The 21,676-nt window shown below is 36.5% G+C and overlaps 7 protein-coding genes across 7 annotated transcripts; 3 read left to right on the top strand and 4 right to left on the bottom strand.

Annotated features, from left to right (window-relative positions):
- On the bottom strand, positions 2,764 to 3,587 carry LOC104755472 (KNR4/SMI1 homolog). The gene is made up of 2 exons (XM_010477862.1): positions 3,469 to 3,587; positions 2,764 to 3,301 (listed from the first exon to the last, which is right to left on the bottom strand). Exons 1-2 carry the CDS (start codon positions 3,481 to 3,483, stop codon positions 2,903 to 2,905), a joined length of 414 nt encoding a protein of 137 aa, XP_010476164.1. The 5' UTR covers positions 3,484 to 3,587; the 3' UTR covers positions 2,764 to 2,902.
- Positions 6,692 to 8,661, top strand: LOC104755471 (rho GDP-dissociation inhibitor 1-like). The gene is made up of 5 exons (XM_010477861.1): positions 6,692 to 7,115; positions 7,257 to 7,323; positions 7,690 to 7,914; positions 8,015 to 8,139; positions 8,345 to 8,661. The coding sequence occupies exons 1-5, from the start codon at positions 6,927 to 6,929 to the stop codon at positions 8,414 to 8,416; spliced, it is 678 nt and encodes a 225-aa protein (XP_010476163.1). The 5' UTR covers positions 6,692 to 6,926; the 3' UTR covers positions 8,417 to 8,661.
- LOC104755468 lies at positions 9,719 to 10,307 on the top strand. Its single transcript, XM_010477858.2, has one exon. The coding sequence runs from the start codon at positions 9,853 to 9,855 to the stop codon at positions 10,183 to 10,185; it is 333 nt and encodes a 110-aa protein (XP_010476160.1). The 5' UTR covers positions 9,719 to 9,852; the 3' UTR covers positions 10,186 to 10,307.
- LOC104755469 (BAG family molecular chaperone regulator 5, mitochondrial-like) lies at positions 10,346 to 11,336 on the bottom strand. Its single transcript, XM_010477859.2, has one exon. It carries the CDS (start codon positions 11,261 to 11,263, stop codon positions 10,601 to 10,603), a length of 663 nt encoding a protein of 220 aa, XP_010476161.1. The 5' UTR covers positions 11,264 to 11,336; the 3' UTR covers positions 10,346 to 10,600.
- Positions 11,421 to 14,679, bottom strand: LOC104770884 (fumarylacetoacetase). Its single transcript, XM_010477860.1, has 15 exons — positions 14,300 to 14,679; positions 14,033 to 14,111; positions 13,885 to 13,943; positions 13,663 to 13,787; positions 13,496 to 13,570; positions 13,173 to 13,248; positions 12,957 to 13,056; positions 12,814 to 12,873; positions 12,630 to 12,700; positions 12,495 to 12,557; positions 12,326 to 12,390; positions 12,145 to 12,241; positions 11,928 to 12,053; positions 11,715 to 11,790; positions 11,421 to 11,624 (listed from the first exon to the last, which is right to left on the bottom strand). Exons 1-14 carry the CDS (start codon positions 14,504 to 14,506, stop codon positions 11,728 to 11,730), a joined length of 1,266 nt encoding a protein of 421 aa, XP_010476162.1. The 5' UTR covers positions 14,507 to 14,679; the 3' UTR covers positions 11,421 to 11,624; positions 11,715 to 11,727.
- LOC104755467 (leucine-rich repeat extensin-like protein 1) lies at positions 14,953 to 17,428 on the bottom strand. The gene has a single exon (XM_019239675.1). It carries the CDS (start codon positions 17,159 to 17,161, stop codon positions 15,065 to 15,067), a length of 2,097 nt encoding a protein of 698 aa, XP_019095220.1. The 5' UTR covers positions 17,162 to 17,428; the 3' UTR covers positions 14,953 to 15,064.
- On the top strand, positions 19,838 to 21,592 carry LOC104755466. The gene is made up of 2 exons (XM_010477855.2): positions 19,838 to 20,271; positions 20,909 to 21,592. The coding sequence occupies exons 1-2, from the start codon at positions 19,896 to 19,898 to the stop codon at positions 21,409 to 21,411; spliced, it is 879 nt and encodes a 292-aa protein (XP_010476157.1). The 5' UTR covers positions 19,838 to 19,895; the 3' UTR covers positions 21,412 to 21,592.

The following is a 21,676-nucleotide window of genomic DNA, read 5'->3' as shown; positions in this document are numbered from 1 at the left end:
CGTGAATAAAGAATCTAGTAAGGGATATATTGAAGAGTAAGTTATAAGATCTCTTTTGGTCGTCACATGGAAGGAAGGAACGAACATAAAGGTGTGTTTTTGTTTTGTTTCGTCTTTTCGGGATAGTAGCAAGTAGCAAGTAGAAAGTAGAAACCACTTCAATTGAAAAGTTGAAAGATACCAGATCACGTATGGTCTCAAACCACATGCATTTCGAAAGAGAAAACCATTGTGTATATATATGATTGGGACATTTATGCATATTAGTCCATTCTTTGTAAGAACGAACAGTTATCATCTTAACATTAAAAAACTCAAAGGAAAAAATGGAACAGTTAGTCAGTTATCATTTGTTATCGTTGATACAAATAAATACTATATGCATACGTACTAATAATCTCTACGTTATCTGAGGTAAGCAACATACGATGCTAGTTCGTAGAGTCCAAAAATGCTAAGGAACAGAGATTCCTTTTCACGATCACTCCAATAACTAATAAATAAATTAAACATATAGAAATTTATATAAAACAGAGGAACTTAATAACACTTTGTGAGTTTGTGTCATCACAGTTTGCTGTCACGGTGTATTGCGTGTCATTTCAGAGTTGGATGGTCCCTAAGGAGCGATTGTAAATTCGGTGGATGCACAATGAGCCCGTGAACTCTCTTTGTTTTCTTCTTACTCTTAGTTCAACGAATATCTTAGTTCAACGAATATCGCCAAAATTATTTATAATGAGGATATCGATTAATTATATGCATGAAACAGTAGAAGCAATCTCCATCTTTTGATTTTAAATCATGAACATCATTTTGTATCATGCATGGGCTAAAATCCAAAACTCAGCCGATCTCTTCACCAAATCATTACCGACATCAACATTCAAGAACCTCATACACCAGACTGGAATGCATAGACTTAAGGACTTCTAGTGATGTTTGGAACAGGGGGAGCAATGCGTGCTGTACTCTTTTTCCTTCACCATGATTTTGTCCAACTGGATTTTTCTGGTAAGATTTTAATGAGGCAACACCCCAGATTTTAAATGACGGTATAAAAAAACGAAAAAAGTACCAAAGGCAAAACTAACTTTATCACCTTTATTGAGGTCTTTGATCTTGATAAAGAGGAGACAACTTATCACAATGAGTCCGGAACCGATATCTAGCAGATCTCGGCGTCTCACAAGCTTCAGAGCGAAAAAGTAGACGGATACAAACAGATAAAATGCAACGGCGGCTCGACTCCAGTCATCACTCTTTTCGAGATGGATGGTAAATTTGTTCAATCCAAAGATGACTCCAAGCACCAAAGCAGATCTCAGAATTCCAAAGATGAATTGCAGTTTCCTATCGGCGATGTATTGGAGTAAAGTGTTTGAAACGTACATTTTTATCAAAATTTTGCAATGATTTCATTATTGTTTACAGATTTGAATCTTTAAGTATTGAGTTGTGAAATGAGAAACTTTGTTGACATGTATTGGATTTGATGAACTACTAAAATGTGTGTATTTTGTGTCTACAGATAATTTTCTCACAGTACAAACGTAATGGTCTAAGATCTGTAATAAACGATTTGTGTTTTAAGTATTACTCAAATGAATAAGATCATACTAAAATTAATGTAAGATTTGTACATCATATATTGCAACATATATTAAGATTTTCATAGCCTAATTGCAACCGGTTTGTACTAATTTACAATAGATTTTATTTATAATTATAAAATAACTAGACTGCATATGATTTATAATTAAATTATTATTTTTACTTAAATCTATGACAAATTTCGTTTTCTTTTTGATAGAAAAAAATCCATGAAAATGCAAGGTGGGCTTGGCTCATATAACATTGTTTTCCTACAGATCTCGCAGACCGACTAAAATAGGCCCAAATATATAAAACCAACACTACCATGTGAACTATATAAACGCTTTCATCTTTTGTCTATCTGGCATCTACAATTACGTATTATGTATAGACTTTCACTGATTCTACTGCTACATTTTGTATGTATGCCTCCGCTTTGAAAAGCTTCAAGTAAAAGAGTAGCTTTGTCGACGTTTGTAGTGGCGAATGGTTGCGTGAAAATACTCGCTACGGTTACAAACTTTTGTGTTCTTTTCCAGAATTGTCAGATACATATATATATTCGAATACTCTCAAAAGCATAATAAGAACAAATCGTCATGCACTTCTCGAGTTTCGTTGATGTACTCTGTAACTTTCGAAAGGGAGTAATGTGTATTAAATTTTCACGAATTCGAATTTCCATGTTAGAAAAAATATCAATTTATTTACATGCTCGCACCACGGAGATTATATATAGATTAAAAACCAAGAATCTTTTGGTAAATCCACAAAATTATTATTGGGGTAACCAAAAGATTATACTACTACTATATCAAAAGATAGAAGATTCCTACTAAAACCAAAAACGTCAGGTCGTTTGCATTCAAGATTGAAGATTCCATCATTGACCTTTTTGAAATTATATATCTTACTCATCTTGATGAAATTAAATAGAAACAATAAATTTTATTTATTAGATTCCTAGTTGGTAACGTTTATAATTAATGTGAAAAATTCCAAATAAGATCACAAACTCATACTAATAGTACATCTTAAGAAATTTCCACTGCTAATTGCAAACGTAAACGCTAAAGGCACTTGTATTATGTAAATGTATTTTTTGCATGTAAACGCAACCGCAAACGGTTTTCTATCTTCCATGTTTTAAGGTTTAAGGTTGTAATATATGTAAGAGACCCAAACATCTGATTTCATTATAATAACAAACAAAAGAAAATACATAGTTATGAGATTTTGATTAAATAAATTAAAATAGAAAACGAGATGATACCCAAAATAGGTCATATAGCTTTTTCCTTCATCTTCACTCCTCGGCCTTCTCGACGACGACGACTTCCTCAGCAGCCGCAACTTCAGTAGATTTCTCCTCCTCCACAACCGCTGGAGTCTCCGTCACCTCCTCCACAACCGCCGGAGTCTCCGTCACCTCCTCTGCTTTCTTCTCCTCCTCTACAACTGCCGGGGCTTCCGTGATCACCTCTGTCTTCACTTCTTCCTCCTCTGTTTTCTTCTCTGTTTCATCATCTTTCTTCTCTGCCTCTTCCACAACGACTTCTTTGCTCGTTTCTACGACTGGTGCTTCGGTTTCTTCTTCAGTCACGGCGGTGACGGATTCTTCAGGCTGTTGGGTCACCACTGGCTCCTCCACTGTCTTTGTTGGTACCTCAACGTTCTCTACTGCTGCTGGAGTCACTTGTTCAACCTGTAAGCGCAAAACACACCTTATTAAACGAAAAAACTGTATGCCGTTTTTCATTAGCTTAAAACAAATTGATCATTCAAATCTGGACATAATTAGAGTAACAAAGATAATGACGTACAGATAGAGATTTATAATCTGACTTAAGAAACAATATATAAAGACAATACCTCAACGGTGGCCATCTCGAAATGAAGAAGCTAAAGAGGACAAATATATAGACAATTATAAGAAGGGGGAGAAGAAAGTGTTTGTGATGCTTTGGTGAGTGAAGAGATTTGATGAAGAGGAGAGGTATTTATAGTAGAAGCAAATCATTTACAATAATGTTTGTTAGCAAAATAAATATTAATTATTAGTTTTTTTTTGTTTGATTGTCTACAATTAATGTCAATAAAGAATCGTGATAATGAGTATTGCACATGAAAGAATCATTTTTTGCTTATATAAAAAAAAAATTGTACCATTATACACCTCATGCCACATAGGTATAGAACATCATCACTTAACCATTACTTATCAAGTTGTAATTAGAAAAAAAATATTCTTTAATCAGTTTTCAACTAANAAAAAAAAAAAAAAAAAAAAAAAAAAAAGAGCAATAGATTTTCTTGAGAAGTTTATTGTTTTCTTCTTCTGCGCGATCTCAGTGAACGTTACAACAAACCTTTCATGCTATTAACGTTTGATCTCTCAATTAAACTGAACGTTACAACATCTCATGTGAACGTTGACCACTTTTAGAAATCCCATCAGTTAAAGCTTAATTCTACCATTAAATGTTCTTTAGACTAGGTACTGGAACGTTTGAATTCTACAGCATAAGATTTAGAGGTCACATTCACCTCTCTGCGTATTCAACCAAGCTCTACTCATTTTGGGATTTCGACTTATTTTAAAATTTTTGATTTTCCCTACCATTAATTTGTTTGATTTTTCACATTACATCACATGCCACGAAAGAAACAGGTTTAAAGAACTTGCTAAAAACTGTGTGTATATAAATGATTATCTTTTCAAATTTCAACATTTTGATCAGGTTTAACGAATTTAGATTGATTATATTGTCTGCCAAAGTGAATGCAATCTCTACTATTAGAGTCAAACAAAATTTGATAAATCAAAAGTAATTTTGTTTTTTTTATGAATAAATTGAATCCGAAATTTGCGTATTTAAATTTTCACATAGTTATTACTTAGTACTAGTGTTCTATTTTAAACTTGGTACTATATTTGACTAGGATGACGTGGCTACAAGTTAAAGCGGGCCCGTGTGAGTGTGAGCCAGGAAGGATTCGTCATGAATGTGGACCCTTGTACATCAGTTTACTTTAACTAAATAAAGATTGATTAATATAATGATTTTAGATATTGTTTGAAATATAACGTTACAAACAATTTTTCTTCATTCGGTTGGAAAGATTGATTAGTTATGTAAAGCATATTGATGCTGGTAAAAACAAATTGTATGATTGATGTATTCTCTAATAATTTTATACTTTTTTCTTTTATTGGCAAGACTACAAGTCCTAGGTTAAAAACTCTTTTTGTAGAACCCCGAAGTTCATTATATATGATATTCACATTCCTACCATTATTTTTTTTCTCTAATTAGGTTTTATATATGTTCGTTGTTGCTGGCATCAACAAGCAGTAAATTAATTAGTTCTAAGCCAATAGATAATGTTTAGGTCTTACAAACCTTAAAACAATCTATATTTAAGGTTTACTTTTCTTTCTTTTTTTGTCGTCAATATTAATTTGGGTTTTACTTTTAGTTGTGGAAATATATAAGAAGAGCAAATTGTGATTATGATTTTTTTTTTTGTTTTTTCGAAGAAAAAGCTAAGATACAGGCAAAAGGCCACAGGCCACGTACTCATCAGTCATCACAATCTGTAAAGAATGGCCAGCAGAAAAGCTGGTAAAAAGGGTTGGACGGCTAAGATGACCCCCATGCCATTGGTCCCATTGATTGTGTATATTACTCCGAAAATTAACTAAACACCAATAATGCATAAAGGATGATGTTGCAAATTTGGAAATTTTAGGTAGAAATAGGGAGAAAAAGAGTTAGATATCTTAGGTATAAGTCAACACCGAGGGACATATCGATCAGTTATAGAAATCTACAGTACAATCTTAACATAAATAATGCATCTATCACCTCTATTGCACTGACATCACCAAAATTCAGAGGTATGAAAAAATAAGGAAATACACATATATATCCCATTCCTTCTCGGGTATAAAGTTTAATTAATAGATACAGTACTTTTATTGACGCAATTGATAAATAGCTATGATGTAGATCTGAAACGAAAGTTGCAAATAATTCACTTTTGGTGTCCCAATTATGATAAACGTCCCATATCTTGAACATGTGTAACGTTAAAGCTGGACAAAGTGAAGGATATGTGTCTGTAGAATATATTTTCTCTAACGTTTGGTTTTACACCGTTTATTTTAAAAAGAAGATTTAATCTGATGGTAGAAGATTCATATTGTAAGGTTTATCTTAGAGAAAAGGAATCTCTTCGTCGCCAAATTAGTTGGCACTTGCGACTTGACAGTGATGAACCTTTACGAAATTCCATTTTTTTTTTAATAATAGGGTATTTACAAGTGTCAATCTGAAAAGGTCCGATTTTGCTCGACCAATATATAGCCAAAAAAAACAAAACTTATAGTATATTTTTAGACTACAAGTTTATACCTGATGTCATTTCTATGCTATATACAATATCGTAAAAACGAAGTGGTGGATCATGGATGTAAAGTTCACATACCATTAGACTTGGGGCTTGAGGCCTAACTAAATGGCCCGATAAATTCTCCCTCTCTCTTTAATACCCCTGATTTTTAGACTAATACCTCTCCATCGCTACTAGTCGTCTACGACTTACGAGGTTCGCTGGTTGTCTCATGATGGTTTAGACCAATGTTTCCTGCCGCTGTGTCTTAGACTCAAAACACAACATATTTCAATAATATGGTGCAGTTATATATTATAAAGATCTTTTGTCTCGTACATGTATTAAAAAAATTATAACAGAATTACACAAAACTTTTTCTTATTGACAAAATAGTGTTAAAATACTTTTTCTAAACGATTTGAGTTATAATTTTATTGTATTTAGTCTCGATGAAAATACATGTATATGAGACGTGAATACGTATATCGAGCTACGTGCATGCATGCATGTACATTTAGTTAATTATATTGTACAAATTATACTATTTAGGAAAAATGAAATCCTGTGAACGGGAAGACTACAAGTCTTAGTTATAAGGATCACCACATGACTTTTTCTTCCAAATCCATATTTAAACATTCCTCAAACAAATGCACCAAATCTTTCTCCCTCTCTCGTTGTCTTATAATTTCTCTATATTTCTCTTCTTGTTACCTTCTTCTCATTCTTTTTGACGAAAAACAAATCCTATAATTAGACTCTTTATCCTCTTTTTTGAAGTCTTTTAGTTGTATCCCTTTCTTGAATTGTTTTTTGTTGCATCCTCGTCATTTACGTTGCATAACCATCTCCAGGAAATCATATCCAACCGTATAGAGACTTTATAGGGTCCAAATTATATCAGAGACCGAATAGAGATCAGGAAAGCAAACATGGGTTTGAAAGATGAAGAGAATAAAGCTGAAGGGTCTTCAGAAGAGCCAAAGGGACAAGGGCTAAGCAGGAAAAACAGCCATAGCTCTATATGTCCGACTGATGATGATGACGAAGAGGAAGAGGAAGACAAGAAACTTGATATTGGTCCCATGATCGCTCTCAAAGAACAGCTCGAGAAAGACAAGGTTTTGATCTCTCATAGTGCCATGTTATCATGGTTTCATAAACCTCGATTGCATTTTGGCTATGTAATAATGGGTGATTTTGGTTTTCATATCTCTACGACAATCTAATCACTTTTCTACAATTAAAAAAAAAATGTTTAGGATGATGAAAGCTTGAGGAGATGGAAGGAGCAACTCCTAGGTAGCGTGGATCTTGAGGAGGTCGGAGGTAAATACCCGGTTTATATCATAGCAGATGAATCCGGTTAAAGAATTTCCAATGAGTACAAACTTTAATCCATCCCAAATGGCAAATGTCATATAGTCTTGCCTCTTTTAATTGTCATCAAGTGAATTAACGTAAGATAAGACTAGACCAAGTAACCATATTTTTTTGACGTCAAATAACCATATAAGAATATTATCGTCGCGAAAAATTACAAGAAAATAATGTGTCACTTTTTTATACTTAGATATATAGATAAGAGTTATTGTTTTTCTAGAGTTCACTATAGCCCACAATGAATGTTGTTTTTCAAAGAATTTGTAGATACATGTATATGTTTTGATAGAGTAACACAAAATGTAAATGCAGAAACTCCGGATCCGGTGGTAAAGATATTGACCTTAACACTTAGGTCACCGGAAAGAGAGGACATGGTACTAACGATCCCGGAAAACGGAAAACCGACTTCGAAAGGACCATGGTTCACTCTCAAAGAAGGCGCTAAGTACAGTCTTGTATTTAGTTTCCGTGTCACCAATAACATTGTGTCCGGCCTACGGTACAGCAACACAATCTGGAAGACCGGAATTAAGGGTATTTTATCTTTTACACATTCTTTTTCCACAATTACACAAACCATTATTTAGAAGCCTTTGTCTAATAATTTCTCTTTTTAACTCTTTGTGGAGAACAGTGTATAGTAGAAAGGAGATGCTAGGGACGTTTAGTCCACAGGCGGAACCTTACAATCATGTCATGTTTGAGGAAACTGCCCCCTCTGGTTTGCTTGTTAGAGGCTCCTATTCCGTTAAATCCAAGGTACCGAAACTCTCTAATAACTGACAGTTTTGAATATACTAGGCTGAGGATTTATTGCATTTTCGTGCTTTTAATAGTTACAACTTATAAGAGATAGTAATGAAAAAAAAAAAAAAAAGAGTTTAAGAAAAACATTAGTTTACCGTAATTTGTTAAATTGCTGGTTTATAAAGGGATTTATTATTGTCTTTCTAACAAATTTCAGTTCGTCGATGACGATAATAAGTGCTACTTGGAGAATAACTACAACTTCGACATTCGGAAGAATTGGGTGTGATCCATCACATAATTTAATTACTGGAAGAAGAGAGAAAAATAATATATATATCATTTTTAACATATTATTTCCTCTTTATTCAAATTTTTTCATAATTTAATATTTGTTCATAGAGTTCTTCACTTTTTTTTTTTTTTGATGATTCGTCATCTCACTTGATATAGACAATTTGTTTGTTTGGTTTTCTGTAAATTACTTTTTTCGGGTTATATTTTATTTTGCAAACTAGTTATAGATCGATTGAATTATACTTTGTTTCGAGAAGCAAGAATGTAATTAACATGATTTTATTTGCTGTAAAATAAATTGACTACGTCATCGTTATGGATTATAGATTTATATCAAACACATTTTTCTACTATATTTCTGTGTTACAGAAAATATTTAAAATCAAAAAAATGGTTGAAAAACTAAAAAAAAAAAAAAAAAAGATTGATCGAGAACGCATTTAAGGAAATTGTACACTTCAAGAACAATTAATGAATATATAGTTCATTGTAGTTACATGAATATACAACTAAAGAAATTGTAGATACATGTATATGTTTTGATAGAGTAACACAAAATTGTACATATACAGTTCATTGTACATATTCATTGTAGTTACATGAATATACAACTAAAGAAAATAATAAGAGATCCCAAATAATAATCCGTAAAAAAAATATTACCCTCATCCTCTATCTTTCCACGTTTCTGGAGACCATCCTCTATTTTTCCACGTTTCCGGTAGACCATGACTAACATTCAAGAGATCACGTTCTTTAATCCAGGTTTGTACGATCGCAAAAAATATGTAATTTTTTTATTTGACTATACAAAATCTGTAAACCATTGCTTATACTATTAAAACCCTAATTCTGTATTTGACTATACAAGAATCTAGTCTAAAGATACGTCTGATTAAGACCTAAATATTAGTGGTTTAATTACAACAGTTGATTGATTACAATGAATATAATTGTACAATGAATATATAGTCAATGAATATAATTGTAACTTTGTTTCGAGAAGCAAGAATATAATTAACATGATTTTATTTGCTGTAAAATAAATTGACTACGTCATCGTTATGGATTATAGATTTATATCAAACACATTTTCTACTATATTTCTGTGTTACAGAAAATAATTAAAATCAAAAAATGGTTGAAAAACTAAAAACAAAAAAAAAGATTGATCGAGAACGCATTTAAGGAAATTGTACACTTCAAGAACAATTAATGAATGCCTTACTTGAATGCATCCTTGGTGCACAGCACTATCAATCTCGTATTTAACTCTTGTGGAAGTCACTAGATAACCTAACCTAACCAAGTAATAGACTGATTATATAACTATTTTCGTATAAAACCTCTATATAAATAAAGCCAATATTATTCTCGAAGAAGATACTATAATTTCAACTCTCTCACAAACCGAAACCAAATTCCAACATGAAGAAGACCTACAAGTTTCAAAGCCTCTTCTCTTCTCTCATCTTACTCATAATCCTTCTATCGATTTCGAGAGACACCGCCGCCACCGGCTCCGGTAGTGTCTGCCGGTATCCGCCGTCACGAAACAGCTGCAAGACATGCATGGCGGAGCAAATGAATTACGTTTGTCCTAAGTGCGTGCCGGTTCTCCGATGCATGGCTCGTTGCCTTTGGGGAGGTGTGAATCAGAGGAAATGCACCACCACGTGTGGTTGCGACACCACGGCCAAGCCGTCGCTGTTCGAGTGTAAACGCTGCGTTTCCAGGTGTAAGTGTAGTTGCGCGGCTTAAGGAAAACGTAACAATCGACTTTAATTAATCCCCTCTTTGATGTTTAGAAGTAATAATAATGTATCAACTGCTGGATCTTTTGTAGTTTAACCTTTATATATGTTTATATACATGTTGATTAATTTCTCCGTACAAATTCATATATAATCAGTATTCAGTATTCACTAATCAACATACTTACGTGAGTCTATTGAATATGGATTATGGGCCCAAATTCTCCTATGATCCATGACTATATTTAGAAACTACGCGACGTTTTCATGGATGCAAGACGGCGCGTATTCCAGTTTAGATACATACAAAAAGATATAATTCGTTCGTGGTTTTAACATAAACGTAGTAAAAACAAAAAGAGAAAGGTCCTCTAATCGTACACCGCGACACACCGGATTAGTTTTTTTTTTTACCGCGGTGGTCATTCTCTGAGAAATCTCTGGAAACATCTGAAACCCAAATACTGAGCACAGAACCTCTCCATTTCCTCACCGCCTTTCTCTCTACACATCTCCTCCTCCACCGCTTCTTCCCAATACAAAGGCCACGCGCCGCCGCCGCCTTGTCTGCCGTCAACTCCTCCGATATCGTTGTAATTCCACCACTGAATTTCGTCTTTGGTCTCCGAGATCGAATCGAGTATTTCCTGCATCCCTACGATCTTGCGGCTCACTTTCCTCCGAGCTTCTCTGATCGACGGATCTAAACCAGGTACGGAGTCGAGTCTCAGAAGCAGAGACATCAGAATCTCGTTCATCCGAAGACGTTCCTTCTCATCGGTTCTAATGGCGTCTACCGTGTCTTGCCGTTGGATCATGCTCTGTACACGATTCGCTTCTCGATTGACGGATGAGATTGTCTTGTATAGGTTTCGGATCCTGTGAGAACGGTAGCCAGACTGGATCCTCGCTGCTGCTGCGGCGGAGGAGGAGTTAGTCCGGACGGTGGATTTCGCCGCCGGTGATGGGGTTTCTATCGGGATTTGTTTGGTTGATGGAGCTGGAGGGGTATTATGGTCATTATAAAAAGTGTGGATAACGGTGGTGGTTGTTGCCGACGATGAGAATTTTTTTGAACTTTTCATTTTTTTTTTTTTCCTGTTTTTGATATGGATGAGAATTTTTCTGACGGTGGTCGTTATTGACTCATACTATATAACTCACACACTATTAAGTTGTAAGAGTAAGAAGACCAAATTATTCAAAGTTTTTGTGACCGACCGTTAGTAAAGGACACATTACTTACCACTCGATGATAATCGCTTTTATATAGAAAGTTATTGATATTCCGTTGTCTTTCTTTATAAAAGAAAACATTCAATAACATATTACACCAATATCGAGATGATTTTATTATTAATCGGATGGGGTTATCTACTTAATCATCATATTCATAACCCAAGTGCGTATTCGTGAGTATGAAAATCTTTCTTTTCACCATATTTCCTGCAAATAAAGTGAAAAAAAAAATGAACTAATTAATTATTATTGTGGTCCAAATAATAATAGTTCAAGGGTTATAAGGAAAATAGTTACCGGCGAGAGTAGATCAAGGGAGTGAAGGTACAATTTTCCCAGTGCAGGTTCCAAATCCGACATTATAGCCATCTCCCTGCACCAGTTTAATCATCGCCGTAGTTTGATTAACAAGTGTCAACCAAAATGTCATACAACAAGTTCACAGTTATTTGGAATTTTTGGGACATAAACAAAACGAAACTTGTGTTAATTAGCTTTATAGTCTTTTACCTTGCATAAACCTGAGAAAGTCACCTCGTCACCGTCTTGGAGAAATGTCTGAGTTGTTCCGTTGAGTGATAAAGGTTTCTGTCCGTTCCAGGTTAACTCAAGTAGGCACCCATATGAATCTGGCTCCTGCGTTAAGAATCAAGAAACAAATGTCCTTGTTATGTTTTTAGTCGTCACATGATAACGTAGAGGAGATAACCAGTTTGAAAGAGTTTACCGGTCCGCTTATAGTTCCGGTTCCAAGGAGATCACCAGGCCTTAAATTGCAACCATTAACGGTATGGTGTGCTAGCTGCTGCGTTATGGTCCAGTATCTGTCAAGAAAAAGTTTAAAAGAGTTTGAATTTTACTGCGTTAATTATATGGAGAACTAGGTAAGAGACTATAGAGGAACTCACAAGTTTTGGAAGTTGCTCTTTGTTACTACACAAGAATCATCTTTGCCAGAAGGTTTCAGTTGAACCTACAAGCGGAGAAGCATGATATTTACTTTTTATTTAATCCACCATATGACCATAATTAGTAGTTGATAGTGAAAATGAAAAATATTAAAATCCACGATGCTACCTCCAAAGAGATGTCATAATTTATAGAATCTTTCTCATCCAAATATGGCAATGGAGGTGGATCCTGCAACAATTATCTTATATTAGAGAATCAATGATTGCATGACACAAAAAGAATGTGATACCGAGTACCAACCTGCTTGGGAGCTTGAACACCGAAAGGCTCAAGCGCATCTAAGGTAACAATCCAAGGGGATACAGTAGTCCCTACAACAGAACAAATCAACATTGGCTGAAGTTCCTTGCTCAAATACTCCAACTGGTATAAATGAAACCGACGTTTTGAAGCCAATTATCAATCTTGATTACTAATTGTTTACCAAAACTCTTCCCTAGGAAAGGCCCAAGAGGCACATACTCCCACGCCTGAATATCCCTAGCTATAACAACAAACATTTCATAAAACAGGTCATGCACGGTCAAGTTAAAGATAACTCAAAGAATACTACAATGAAGTAAGTACCACTCCAGTCATTCATCAGTACTAGACCAAATATATGATCCGCTGCATTATTCACGTCAATGGGCTTTCCCAATTCATTTCCTGGACCAACCACAGCAGCCTGAATATCATGTGATAAAAGAGATTTGTCAATGGTGTAATGCTTAACTAACACCAAATAGCATCAACTGAATCATTCTAAAGCAAATCCACATAACTGATGCATCGGATGCTTACCATTTCAAGCTCAAAATCAAGTTTCTTAGATGGTCCAAAATATGGGACAGAGTTTCCTTGTGGATGGCCCTGACCTCTGGAAGAATACAAAAAAGAGAAGGGGTAAAACAACTGGAATTAGCACTTCATCATCAATTTTTTCATATCAGTTTCAGTGTAAGAATATCTTATAAAGCCTTTAACAAATTAAGAACAACTATTTTTCTTGTCAAAGCATCAAGTCTTGCATGATGCATGACTTTTAATATGACGTGTGAATCCTTAACAACCATTCTCAGTATAAGAAAACCAAAAAACATCTAATAAACACAAAATTTCCTAACCTTGGTCGAATAATGTCGGTCCCAGAGATGACAATAGATGATGCCCTTCCATGATATGCAATGGGAAGACGAAACCTGAAAAAAACATAGTAATGTCATGTAAAATTTGCAGAGTGACTCGACCATTACACGAAGAAACTCTCAGCTCAAAAGTAATATAAACGCACCAATTTGGGTTTATCGCATTTTCAGGTCCACGAAACATAAGTCCACAGTTCTTTGCGTGATGCATAGATGCAAAGAAGTCTGTATAGTCCCCAATCACCATAGGAACAATCATTTCTACTTTACTCTACAAAATCCGCACCAAACAAAGACAACATTAGTAAAATAGCTTCAAACAATCTCATCTCCGCCTGTTTCAGGAACAATTTTGTTTCAGTACTAACCATCTCATAGAATGACTTTGACCTCAAAACATCATTATCTCGTAAGATGGGTTCATTAGCTACACCAAAACATACCAAAACCTTAAAAGCCACATAACAAACTCTGCATAATTTTTTACATAAACCAATAAGATCAAACAGAGCTTACATGACAAGATTTTTTGAAGCGTAGAGCGCGCTTCCTTCCACGCAGGCCGTCCCATGGCCAAGAACTTATTCAAATTAGGCTGTAAACAGAGCACACAAACTTAAAACATTAACAACAACAGAAATAGACTAGACCAACCTGATCCTTATAAATAACATAACCCTACATCACTCATGTAGCTTAGTATGAGCAATAATCTATAACTATCAGATCCCAGGAGTCATAGTAAATTAGTAATCCGAGTTAACAGGAATCGAGAAAACGAACCTGAAGGAAGCAATCAGCGTCTTTAAGGATCGGACCATCGAAAAGCCCAGCTTCAGCAATCGCGGAGAGGTCGAGAACCAAATCGCCGATAGCGACGGCAGGACGAGGAGTGGAGTTCGATTCCGGCTTGAATACACCATAAGGGAGATTCTGGATAGGGAAGTGTGAGTCTGGACTAACATCGATAAAGGACTTCAACAACGCCATGGACGGACGATAAAAAAAAAAAACACTAAAAACGACGATATGATATTCTCCGGCGAAGTTTCCCAAGCTAATTCCCAAATCTCTCAGTAGCGAAGAGATAAAAGAGAGGACAGTTATTTCGAATTGGTAGGTAGCGTTTAGATTTTTTTTTTCTGAAGCTGCCGTTCTGAAGATGATGACTGTGACGTTGACGTCATATATAAAAATACAAAGATGACAGTTTTCACCTAAATAATTCAATTTTTAATTTTGAGGAGAGAATTTTAATATTTATCATTATTGTTTATACAGAACATTTTAATAACAGATACAAAGATAATAATTGACAGATGAACTGTGAAGTGAAACCTATATACTCTCCAATGCTGCTAATGCAGCTGTGTTAGGGGGAAAAAAGATAACAAAATATCCAAAAGAAGAGAAAAAAATATATATGGAAAGAAAAATAACTGAAATGTCTTTTTTTTTCTCTTTAAAATCAACAAAACACACAAATTAAAGTCTCGCAGCCAAAAGAATGTAATTGTGAGTAGTCGTTAATCATAAGGCAATGCAAAACTAGTAGTAAGACGGAGGAGAAGGAGGAGACGCATCATACGAGACACTTGGAATCGGTGGAAGAGACGTCTCGGGGTAGGAAATAGGAGTCGGTGGTGGTGATGATGTGTATGAATAGTCAGGAGTTGGTTCGTAAGTACTCGGTGATGCTTGTGGTGGATGCCCTTCGTTACATCCCTTTGCTGGTGGCGGAGACTGGCTTGGTGAATAGTAGTACTCAGTTGGTGGTGGAGGACTTAGTGTTTCCGATGGATAGTATACTGGTGATGGGGGTGGAGGACTTGGTGTTTCTGACGGATAGTATACAGGCGATGGTGGAGGCGGGCTTGGTGTTACTGGTGGGTAGTATACAGGCGATGGCGGTGGCGGGCTTTGTGTTACTGGTGGGTAGTATACAGGCGACGGTGGTTGCGGGCTTTGTGTTACCGGTGGGTAGTATACAGGCGATGGTGGTGGCGGGCTTTGTGTCACGGGTGCGTAGTATACCGGTGATGGTGGTGGCGGGCTTTGTGTCACGGGTGCGTAGTATACAACAGGCGGTGGCGGAGACGATTCAGGACACGGTGGGGGTGGACTTGGTGGAGGCGGGGGTGGAGATGAGTATACGTAAGGCGGTGGCGGTGATGAGTATACGTACGGTGGAGGCGGAGATGAGTATACGTAAGGCGGTGGAGGAGGTGAGTATACGTAAGGCGGTGGAGGAGATGAGTATACGTAAGGCGGTGGCGGAGAGTAAGCTCGAACGGTTGGGGACATTTTGGAATAAGGAGGCGGTGGTGGAGAGTATGCTCTGACGGTTGGCGACATCTTGGACGACGGTGGTGGTGGGGGAGAGTATGCTCTGAAAGTAGGCGACATTTTGGATGACGGTGGTGGGGGCGATGAGTACACGTAAACCGGTGGAGGAAGTGTCCGGAACTGGGGTGCCATCTTGAACGTGGGTGGTGGTGGAGAGAAGATGTTGAAGCATCCAAACTTACTGCAATCAACAGGACGAGCAAGAAGAGATGAGCACTGCTTAGCCGATCTTTGACTAGCCAAACCTATGATACAGTTCATGGAGCCGTTCACAACAGCGTCTACTAACGAACCAGCTGCGCATACAGGGGGACGACCGGTGAAGAAGTTGGAAGAGTAAGTAAAGTTCTCAAGGTTAGAAAGCTGGCAGATACTTGGAGGAATGATTCCTGCGAAGCCATTGTTAGCCACGTGAAGCTCTTCTAAGCTCTTCATGTTTCCGATGCTAGATGGTAACGGACCTTGTAGACTGTTTGAACTGATGTCGAAAACTGTCACTTTCTTGAGGTTTCCGATTTGAGGAGGTAAACAACCGGTTAAGTTGTCGTTGGAGAGGATAAGCTCGTTGAGTGTCTTCCCCATTTGACCAATACTTCCCGGTATGCACCCTCCGAGATTGTTGTCCGCAAGAACCAAAGCGGAAACAGGGGAATTCCCCATGTTCGTGGGAATTCCAAACCGAAACCGGTTATGGTTCAAGAATATAGCGTCGAGCTCTCTGTCGAAGAGCTTTGACGGGATCTTGCCTTCGAACTCGTTGTAGCGGAGATCCAAGAACTTAAGGGAAGGCAAAGAGAGGACAACCTTAGGGAACTTACCGACGAATCGGTTGTTGCTAAGATCAAGCTCGTGGAGAAGCTTCATGCGATCAAACGTGAGAGGTACTTCACCGCAAAAACGGTTTGAGTTAAGATGGAATAGAGCGAGATCAGAAAGGAGACCAAGCTCGGAAGCCAAGTAACCAGCCATGTCTGCGTGGTTGAGGTCAATGCCTGCAACGACTCTGGTTTTAGGGTATGAAGGAGAAGGAGCACAGTAGATTCCATTGTAGGAGCAAACGTCCGAGCCATTCCAGTTAGCTGTGAAGTTGAAAGGATCAGAGAAGATTGCTTTTTTCCATGACTGAAGAGCAATGTAGGCTTGACGTAGGCTCGGGTTCTCGAACTTGAGTCGCTTGTCTACTTTGATATGACTGCCCAAGCCGCTTTCATCGTCTTGGTCTGCTTTGATCTGTGATAAACAAAGGACGGAGAACAAAAGAAAGAGGAAGAAGAACGAACGAAGAGGTGGGAACAACATTGCTTATGGGTCAAGAAACCCACTTTTACTAATTATGAACATCTAATATCTCTTTGTGCTTCATCTTTATAAAACGGTTTAGAAACTCCAAAGTCGTATCTCTCTCTCTCTCCAATTTTACTCTACCTTTTTTGTTTTTTAATCTGAATTTGTCAATTAGTGACATGTTTACACGTTGAGGAAAACGTAGAGAAGACCAAAAGAGTTGACCTTTGCGCGGAGATGAAACCATCGTCACTGATTTTCTCAAACTTGGATGCACGTTCCTAAAGATTCTCCTGCTGTTGTAGAATATAATAATCAGCGTCAACGTTAAATCATATAAAATAATAGAAAGTTAAATATGATGATAACTCAAAATGACAGTACTGCACGATCTATGGAATTAGAAGCGGTCAAAGGAAGACAATCCTGCACGCACGACCGAGTAAGAACAAAACTTGGACGCATGTCTGTTCACAAAACGTGTATATATCATCATTCCTTAGATCTTTCAATCCTATGAACAAGAGTAGTTCATCAGCTGTCAAGTCTTCCTAAAGGTGAGTACTAACATAAAACCGCAAGATCCATATCTTTCTTTTTGGTGTGTATAGCATAGTTTGATATAGCGTGATCATAAACGCTCTGATCTTATTTTTTGTAGTGTCTTGAAAGCCACGTAGAACATAGGTACAATTAAGAAATCTTACAGAGGCACTCAGAAATAAGTGACCCCCTGGTACGAGATCGTAGAAGATAAATCACAAAAAAAAAAAAAAGTTGTGCATTCGTCTGATCAAACAAAATTTAAAGAAAATCAAAAGATGTGTTTATATTAGACATAAAATACCTCATATTTAAGCAATGTGCCGGGTAATTAAATAAGCAAAGCTCACATGTAAAACATGTGGAATTGAACGAGTATCTCAAATACTCTCGAGAAGATAATTTATAGGGTTGAAAACAAGTTAGGAAACTACAAAATCTGCGGATACTATTATGGTCCTTCATCCTTGAATCTCAATAGCTAACAAACAATATTTTATACACTCAAGCTAGATTGATCAAGGTAAAGATGAAACCCAAAATGGCCATTTTAGTGCAAATGTATATTTCTTTGTTTAGTGAATAGTGTACATTAGTGCTGGTCCTACTGTGTCTCTCTCGTATCAAAAACTATTTCCCTCATGAATTTGTGAATTTGATAAGAAACCGGCAGGAACCATGGACTAGCTTCACTCACCAAAATTTGCCAATATTTTGTCCTTTTATTCGTCATCAACTCTCTGTTCTGCTGGTTCAATGACTTTGCCTAAAGATTCTCAGACCTCAGGTTGGACTTTTGTCAACAGAGGCCTTGTTCTTATACAGTGTGTGTAAAAGTTTTAAATTTATGCAAGATTACTGTAAAATATAAGATTAAGGTGATCTGGACATGGTTACTAAAACTAGATAGGAAAAAAAAAAAAAAAAAGGCACACACAAATTAGACTAAGACACTAGAACTAATTCGATAAGGAATATAGTGGACTTGTGCCACTAAATTCAGAACTAATCCCCAATCCCATAAACTGTATGATCTCGTTGATACTCCTAGGGACAAAACCTATCAGGATTATAACCGCGAATCAAAGTTCGGCCCAGATTGTGTATCTTACAATATAAGCCCACAAAATCGTTTTCTTCGATCATGAAACGTGGATAAATAATTTGAGATATCTCTAAGAATAAAATCAAAACCCAAAAAAAAACTAGTGCCATCACGTGTAATGGATAAGTTTCTATCTGAATCAAGCATCACCGGTGACAATTTAANTTTTTTTTTTTTTTTTTTTTTTGTTCAAAACTATTAAACTATTAATTGCATGAACACAGGAAAAACAAATGAACGAAGGGAAACCTTAGATACGTTGAATCTAGACAGCTTTGTCAAATTCATTGAACTTGGACGGGTTTTGAGTTCACTCCACTTCTTCTGGTCTCCGCGTTTGATGTAAAGATATCATCAAATCTACAGAAGTAAAAAAAAAAAAAAGTACAAGACTTAAGAGCTATCCATAACTCGCCACGTGGCGACCTCAGTTTAACTTGCATCGTTTACGTGTGTCCACGCGCATGCTTTGTCACGGACGTTGGTAAATAAATATTGGCGTCTGTTTTATTAATGCCTTTTTCTAGTAAGTTAAATAGACAAAGAGTAGAAATAATTATAGTCATTAGATAAAATTTTAGCAAAAGAATTTAGTGATAGGTCTGAATCTGAAAATGTAAATAAATTAAGTGAAAAAAAGAAGAAAATCTTTTAATTTTTCTGAAAGTGGAGTTTAGTTAATTAGAATAGCACTTAACCATGCATCTCTTTTTCCCAAACTAGAAAAATTCACTTTACTATTATTGACTAACATTAATGCTTAAAGTATATATTTTTGATATTATTCGTTTTAAAGTGAAATGTATGTGGACGATTTGGTGATAACAATTGAGAATCTAAAAATTAATCAGCCAGCACATCTGTCAATACTGTAATTACCTTTTTAACGGGGTTATTAGGGGTTTCTCCGTTACACAAAACGCCGTTAAATCCCTTTTGTTGCACCATCATTTCACCATCCTGTTGTCATATTTTTACTATTTGCCTTACTCCGTCAAAAAGTCAAAGTCTCTGAAAACATCACTAAAAAAATTAAATATTCGTGTATATATATCTCTACAATTCGCCGAAGAAGAGGAGAAATCAGGAAAAGGGCATAAGATGGTAGAGATTGGGGGAAGGTTTATGAGAACAGCGGCGGCTTTTGACGTGGCGGCGGCGCGTGCACGTCCTCCGTGTGGTAGCAGCAGCGGAAGCGATCACTCTCCGGATGACACAGCGGATCTTTGGGATATGGTCGAATCTTTTATCGACAGAGAAGTAGAAGAAGCTTCATCTAAGAAGGTTCCTGAGGAAGAAGATGATAAGTCAGATGAGGATTACGAAGATGTGAAGGAGAGGCTTCGGGAGATTCTTGAAAATCACGGAGGCGAAGAACGGCAGAGAATTATGGGTGTGGCGGTGAATGCTAGTCGGTTCGTTGTCGGAGAGAAACGTCACTTTATGGCTTATCTACGTGGCAAAGGGTTTGATGCAGGTAATAACAATGATCTCTATATGAATTTACATATGTATATATATGATTCTGAGGGATTGGTTAATTTTGTTGATATCTCAAATCAGTTTGAGATATAGTTGTTGACTCTTCTAGAGTTCTAGACCTAGCTAAGCTCTTGAAGTTTTGGTCACTTGATTTTATTATATTTTAATTTTTGTTAAAGGTTGAACTATCGAAAACAAAATTAAGCTTTTCGAAAGGAACGTTTGGTTTAGAGGCGTGATTACAAAACATGATTAAGAACTAAATTTGGTCTTGAGATTGTTCACTGCTTTTGTCAATAGAGTAGCTTTGAGGTTGATTAGTCATTTTATTCTTATGACGAGTTTCCAGGCTAGTAATATACACACCATAGCATACGGTGACATGTAGAACAAACCACGATACATTAGGATATAGATGTAAATGTCGTATCTTAACACTTTAATTAGCATATGAAAATGGGATTTTTATCCAAAAAAATATCATTATAAGATTGGTTTGAGAACAATATGTAATCGTATGTGAACTTTAATCTTATATGATGTTGTAATATTCACATTTCTTTTATATGTACATGTTTTGGATTAAAGATATGCAAATATACTGAATTGAAATGATGACTCTATGTGAACAGGTCTCTGCAAGTCCCGGTGGGTGAAATTTGGTAAGAACACAGCCGGGAAGTACGAATACGTCGACGTTAAGGGAGGAGATGAGAACCGTTACATCGTCGAGACAAATCTGGCCGGAGAGTTTGAGATTGCTCGGCCAACGACAAGATACCTCTCCCTCTTAGCTCAAATACCACGTGTCTTTGTGGGAACACCTGAGGAGCTAAAACAGCTTGTGAGGATCATGAGCTTTGAGATCAGACGATCAATGAAGCGAGCAGAGATTTACGTGCCGCCATGGAGAAGGAACGGTTATATGCAAGCCAAGTGGTTCGGTCACTATAAACGAACCTCTAACGAAGTGGTGAGTAAGGTTAAGAGCTGTGACTGTGGACTGCGCGTAGGGTTTGAGGAATTGGTTAAGACGACAGCGTTTACTGGTTTTAAGGAGTGGGAGAGTAAGAGGAGTGGTTTGAAGGTTGGCCAGCTTACGGTGGCTTTCAACGACAGTGGATTGGGGTTGTAATTATTCTAAAATAAAGTATAGGCTATATGAGTTAATGTTTAAGTGTTCTTATATTATTTTTTGTAAATATAGATAAGTTTTGAGGGGGTTTAGAGCAGCAATTATCTATAAAGTTTTTGTTTGGCTACCAACTTATTTTAAGTTGTAGTGGTCTATATTATTTTGTTTAGGCAACCTTTATTAATGGGGCTTTTCACTTTCGGCCCGTTATTGGCCCGGCACTATCAGATTCCCGAAATTAAAAGAGTAGAAGACTACTTGCGAT

This window comes from Camelina sativa, chromosome 17 (assembly GCF_000633955.1).
Source record: "Camelina sativa cultivar DH55 chromosome 17, Cs, whole genome shotgun sequence".
Taxonomy (NCBI): Eukaryota; Viridiplantae; Streptophyta; class Magnoliopsida; order Brassicales; family Brassicaceae; genus Camelina; species Camelina sativa.
Note: the sequence above shows the minus strand (reverse complement) of the source record. Positions and strands in the feature narration are given on the sequence as shown.